Source organism: Ruditapes philippinarum, unplaced genomic scaffold, assembly GCF_026571515.1.
Source record: "Ruditapes philippinarum isolate M1 unplaced genomic scaffold, ASM2657151v2 ctg1549_1_1_1_1, whole genome shotgun sequence".
NCBI classification, from domain to species: domain Eukaryota; kingdom Metazoa; phylum Mollusca; class Bivalvia; order Venerida; family Veneridae; genus Ruditapes; species Ruditapes philippinarum.
The window spans coordinates 57,898-64,309 of NW_026859798.1; the positions used below are offsets into that span (position 1 = coordinate 57,898).

At 35.2% G+C, this 6,412-nt stretch overlaps 1 protein-coding gene across 1 annotated transcript; it reads left to right on the forward strand.

Annotated features, from left to right (window-relative positions):
* Positions 1-659: 659 nt before the first annotated feature.
* Positions 660-3,679, forward strand: LOC132757947 (zinc finger MYM-type protein 1-like). The gene is made up of 3 exons (XM_060749447.1): positions 660-1,736; positions 2,657-2,788; positions 3,182-3,679. The coding sequence occupies exons 1-3, from the start codon at positions 660-662 to the stop codon at positions 3,677-3,679; spliced, it is 1,707 nt and encodes a 568-aa protein (XP_060605430.1).
* The last annotated feature ends 2,733 nt before the right edge of the window (positions 3,680-6,412 follow it).

A 6,412-nucleotide genomic window follows, 5' to 3' on the forward strand; every position in this document is an offset into this window, starting at 1 on the left:
AACTGTCGTTGCTTTCAAAACCTTGGACTGATGCTCATAAATATAAGTTCCCGTCCAGGTCAGTTGTCTTTATGTGAAATCTGGTAGAATACAAATTTATAAATCTAGTAGAAAATGGAAAAAAATGAAGTAATTAACATGTATTAGGGCCTATATTACAACTATTAGGATTAAACTGAATATCAGAATTCTTAAATAAAAACAAAAACAAAAAAATGTGACCCGCACGCAATAAAACGCTGTTAGTCGATTTCCAATGTATACTTCGAGCAAAAGAAAGTGCATCACAACAAACAAGTGTGCATTAATTTTGATATGTCTATATATACGAAAGTGCGAATTTTTTCTATCTTTTTTTCTATTTGGTTAAACGTGATTTTTGGTTATACGTGAAGAAAGTTAAAGCTTGTAATATATATTTTCCCCCGTTTGTTTTAGATTTATCGGTGGTAAATTACGGCGTTTCAACGAGAACTGGTTGAAATCTCATCATTGGCTGGTTTACTCGGTTTCCATGGACTTAGTCATGTGCGCTCCATGCCTGATTTTCAGTAACCGGAAGTCAAGAACTGTCATCAACTCCATTTAATGACTGGAAAAACATATCAACCGTGTTGGCCCGCCATTGCGTAGATGAAGTTCACAAGAATAGCATCGTCATGGCAGATAATTTTGTTGATATTCTAAGTGGAAAGAAGGAATCTATAATATGCAAGTTGTCATCTACAGCGAAGGAGACAGTGCAGCATAATAGGCACATACTAGCCAAGATTATTCAAGTTGTGCTGTTGCTAGGGAAACAAAACATACCTTTTAGGGGTCATACTGAAGAACGGAGTAATTTTATGGCAGTGTTGCAGTCTCATGCACAAACTGACCCTCTACTGGCAAACCACCTTCAGCATGGAAAAGATAACGCACGATACACGTCCCCCGAGATTCAGAATAAGCTGATAAGCCTCTGTGCTGATCAAGTAAGGCAGCAGATAATTTCTGAATGCAGAAAATCTGATTTTTTTGCCGTGATGGCTGACGAAGCTACTGACTGTTCAACAAAGGAACAGTTATCGATATGCGTGCGTTATGTTGTTCATAACGGTGAACAGTATCAACTCTTTGAAAAGTTTATCGGTTTTGTCACCTGCAGTTCTATTAAAGGTGTACACCTGGCAAACGAAATTTTAGACCATTTGCAAGGCTGTGGACTTGACATTTTAAAGTTACGTGGTCAGTGTTATGACGGAGCAGGAAATATGGCCGGAAAATACAACGGTGTTCAAGCGTTAGTGCGTGAGCGCGTACCCCTTGCTAGTTACGTGCACTGTAAATCACACTGCCTTAACTTGTCAGTAGTACACACATGCAAGCTTCAATGTGTTAGAACTATGATGAAAACAGTGCAAGATATCGGGTTTGCATTTTCTTACTCAGGGAAGCGTTTGGAGGCTTTTGTTACAGAGTTGTCCGAAGACCCCGTCACACGTGCTCAATTAGAAGGTCGACAGAAGCTCAAGACCCTCTGTGAAACGAGATGGATGAGCCATGCAGATGCATTGACAACTTTCAAACAGGCATTTTCAGTTGTCGTTCACGCCCTGGAATCTCTTGAGGCTGACAATGACGATAAGGCTGGGGAGCACGTGCGTGCTATACTGCGATTTGATTTCATCATTACTCTTGTTACCTGCGAACACGTCCTCAATATCCTTGTTGGACTGACTGGAATACTTCAAGAGGTACTTTATATTAATGTGTTCGTTATATTATCGTTAGTAAATTAAAGGCCATATAAACTATGATTATTTCTACAATGATATTTATATTTTGTATTCCTGAAAGGTTTATCATTTACGACGATATTTTGCTCTTCCTGCCTTTCTAAACTTAGTACATTTACAGTGATTAAGTGTTTTGTGTGGGAGTCAAAATACTTCGTTGTATACATTTTGCTACTTTTATGACAAACTATTTAACATAATGTGATGCTTTCTAAAGGTAATAAGTGTCTAACATCTTCTGAAATTATTACATAAAATAGCATAGAACTCATGTTTTCCCTTCTTAAGAAAAAAAACAACATTTATTTGTTCTGAGGCATAATGTGCCTTTAAATAATTAACATATAGAAAATAAAAAGCTCCTACATTGATTGTACTGGTATTGAAACCCGTTTGACATCTCTGTCTTTATCTTATATTGTCATTTATCATTTATAATATTTAAAAAAAAACTTATTACTGGTAAACATAATCATAACTGGTATGGTAACTTTTAAAACAGCTTTACAAGAAGACAGCATCTGTAGCTTCTTGATATAACTTAATGGATTTTATCACATACCCGTATCGCTTTTGCGACTCCATAATCATGATAATGGAATCATATTGCCGTGCAAATGGTTGTTTTTCACTTTAAACACTGAGTCTTTTTTGTTTTGTTTTGTGTTTTGTTTGTGATAATAAGAATATTAAATTCTTGTAAGTTCATTTAGAGGCTTGCAAAATATTATCTTATTGAGCACGTTCAATAAATTCAGTAGTACTCATACACTCAATCAATATCCTTTAATTCTGACTTATTAGATCTCATACATTTCCAAGATCGTCAAGTGAATATCACAATTGTCATGCGTAGGATTATTCATTTTTCCTTACAGGTGAGCATGGATTTGTTAGAGGCTGTACGTGAAGCCGGTGTTGTGGTAGACATTCTACGTGCAGAACGACAGGACGATGCGGTGTTTGATGCAATTTACCAGACAGCCGTGGACATAGCTGCTGAATTTCAGGTAAAATAGTAGAAAATCCTTATTTATTGTTTAATGGTTTATAAAAATGGTAAAACGATTCAACCACTATTATAATAAATGCCTATAAAAATGAGATCTTCAAATTTTTAAGACCGATCAAATCCCTCCATATAACAGTGCATTTGTTTTATGGCCAATTAGTAATAAATATAGTGCTTACTAAGCCTTATAACCTTATAATAGTATAAGTTAACTAGTTGACCTTTGACAGAAGCAGCACGTGTATTACGAACATCACTATGATAAAAACCACAATTTATTTTAACTTTAAGGGGATATTTTATATGGTACATGTATACGAACGCAGTTACCACATACATCGAAAATAGTACAATCAAATTATTTTCACAATTATTGTTTGTGTTTGTACAGATTGATGCAAGTGTACCGCGTCAAGCCGCCAGACAGCGCCATAGAGCCAATTATCAGATTGGGGATCCAAAGGAATACTGGCGAGTATCTTTATTCAACGTTTTCGTTGACCATCTTGCTGAGGAAATTAGTACCCGGGTGATGAGCAATCATGATCGTTTTTGTGCACAAATGCTCATGCCCTCAAAGATCAGGAACCTGAATGATGAACATGTAGATTCTATATTCACAAGCTACAGCCAGGATATGAATATATCGAAAGAAGTGTTTCAGGGTGAAATTCGACGCTGGAGGGCGCGGTGGAGTCAAGATGACGGCAGACCAAGGCCATCAACTCTTCTGTCTCTACTTGACAGCACTCCTAAGGCCGCATATCCTGGTATTCACAAAGCGTTGTCAGTATTGCTAACAATGCCGGCTACGTCTGCGTCCTGTGAACGCTCATTCAGTTCTATGCGCCGTATCAAATCTTACATGAGAAGCACGAATGACGGGTGACAGATTGTCCGATCTCGGCATTCTTCATATCCACAGAGAAATTGATGTTGACGTTGATGTTGTAATCAACAAGTTTGCTTCTGTTAAATGCAGAAAAATGGACCTTATCTAAGATGCACCGATGACCAATGGTAGGATACTACGTCATCCCGCACCTACAAAATACTACCAATCGAATTGTTATCTCGTCGACTCGAAAACAAAATTTGTTTAGGAGTCCGAGTGGGAGCATTTAGAAAAAAAAACTTTATCCGTTTTCAGGTCTAAACTAGGCAGTAACTAGGCACTTATATCAATTACTTTAAATAAAAACGCTACATTCTTATTATTTTCTAACGATTTACTGGAATAAAAACATATTTTATCTTCGACTCGACGGGATATTTACACAAAAAAGCCCGATTGAGAGCATTTTACAGGTGCGCGCTGACGTAGCATTCTACCATTAATGGCTTATGCATGATTTAATTACCATGCTCGGTAAAGTTTGAATACTATCAAATTCATATTTTAGAAGTATTGTTTTGATAATTGTCCTTGGAAATAGATCTTCTTTGGAACATACATTTTGCTCCTTTTAATCTCAACCTGTTTCCAGACCCCCTTGGAACCCCTTTCAAGGGCCTACAACTTGAAAAATGCTGGCTACGCCCCTGTAAGTGGTGTGTTTGTTGCATTTTCATGTTTTCGCCCAGTGCCCTTGATGCAAAATACAAATCAGCCTTCATAAATTTTCTTATCATAGAAAAAGGGTTAGTTTTTTATCCGTACAAAAAATAGATATTGTACATGTATTAGCACAGTTATGTTCACTTTCAAATTGACCTGTTATAAATAATGGCACAACCAATAGTTTACTGTCTAAGCCCTTTTTAGTAAATATAATTATACATAATATATAAATTGTTATTTTAATTTAGACTATGAGTATGTAAGGTTTTTATTTCTTATTTATTAATTAAGAATTAATTATCTGTTAATTTAAAAATCTAAATATCTGTCACGGTTTAGAACTGTTCACTATTTAGGCCAGAAAATGTGTAAGCGGCCAGATTGTTCAATCGCTTACAGCCGCGGTACATTATTCTGTGGGTCACAGGTTTGAGTTCTGGTCAAGCTGAAAGATTTCTCATCCAGTGACTGCATATAACCATGAGTTTAATTCACTATGCTCTGTAAACATCAGAAATTCAAGGACATAAACCAATAGAGTGGGGAAATATGTTGTGGTTTAGAACTATTTCATTATTAAAGAGAAAATGTGTAGCCGGCCGGATAGCTCAGTTGGTCTTCTGAAAGTCATGGGTTCGAGTCATGGTCAGGCAGTTTAAGTCAGGGTTTAGAAGTGGTTTTTCTCATTTAATAGATTGTATTTTATTTGAAATGGACAAAGGCAGTATTGCATGATACTTTTAGATCTACAAAAAGCATTTGATACAGTTGATCACACTATACTGCACATGAAGAAGTTATTTTTTTCTTCTTCTTCATGGAACTTGAAGTATCTGCCATATGTAATGACATTCTTACATGCTTCAAGTCTTATCTCTGATAGCAGCTGGTTGATGTGGCTGGTACTCCTTCTACTACTGCTCTGAGTACCTATGGTGTCCCCCTGATGTTCATTTTAGGTCCTCTTTTATGTCTAATATATGTCAATGACATGTCTGCAACCTAAGCAATAAGCTTTTATTATATGCACAGGCACAAGTATCAGACCTGGGAAGAAAAAATATGACCAGATTGATAAAAAAACTTGTGTTCATCTTAAAATTGTCACAAACCAAAAAAATGTAAATAATGACCCCCTTTAAAAATATACTTTAAGTTAATAGTATATTTTTAAAGGGGGTCATTATTTACATTTTTTTTTTTGGTTTTTGACACTTTTAAGATGAACACAGTTTTTTTATCAATCTGGTCATACTTTTTCTTCCCAGGTCCGATACTCGTGCCTGTGATTATATGATGATGACTCAGGTATCCTTGTATTTGGTAAAATAAATAGTAAGATTAGTTAATTGACTATAAATTGTCTTTGCATCTTGGCAAGACAGAGTCTTTTCTTTTTGGTTTAAGTTTCAACTTAAACTGGGCCTATCCTCCAGGTCACATGAAATGGTACTGCTATAAAGTACACATCTTTTGTTAAGTATTTAGGTGCAAACCTGGATCAAATTCTTTTGGCGTCGCCCTTTGATGCTTTGCATCAATGCTTTTCTTGTGTTATTTTAGAGAAATGATTTAGTGACATAATAGTATTTTTTTTCGTTTTATGTGTCGGTTACACTGCTTACTGATTATATTATGTTATGTTATGTTATGTCATATCATGTCATGTCATGTCATGTCATGTCATGTCATGTCATATCATATCATATCATATCATATTTTATTATATTATATTATATTATATTTTTTCTAAAACTTTCTAACTCTTTAGTAAAGACAGATACAATCTTGTGGATAGAAACCACCTTCCTTATTTTTCGTATTTTTTGTTTTTTTGGTGACAACCATTTTCCCAAAGTTACAAATGATGTTGACATATTAATCATCAATCGAGCATATTTTGGCAATATAATATGTTTATATATCATATATTAATAATACTACGTTCAACACTTGGACTTTGTTCAATGATGTTATGACTAAATACTAGTTTGACATTACCTACAGTTAAGTGTAGAATAGTTTAGTATAACATAGTTTCATCATGATCTATATAGTTAT

Bases quoted from the DNA above. Each gene is read 5' to 3' on its own strand.
- LOC132757947 (XM_060749447.1), top strand. From the start codon at position 660: ATGGCAGATAATTTTGTTGATATTCTAAGTGGAAAGAAGGAATCTATA. The intron at 1,737-2,656 runs GTACTTTATATT...TTTTCCTTACAG, and splicing joins TGACTGGAATACTTCAAGAG to GTGAGCATGGATTTGTTAGA. The intron at 2,789-3,181 runs GTAAAATAGTAG...GTGTTTGTACAG, and splicing joins ACATAGCTGCTGAATTTCAG to ATTGATGCAAGTGTACCGCG.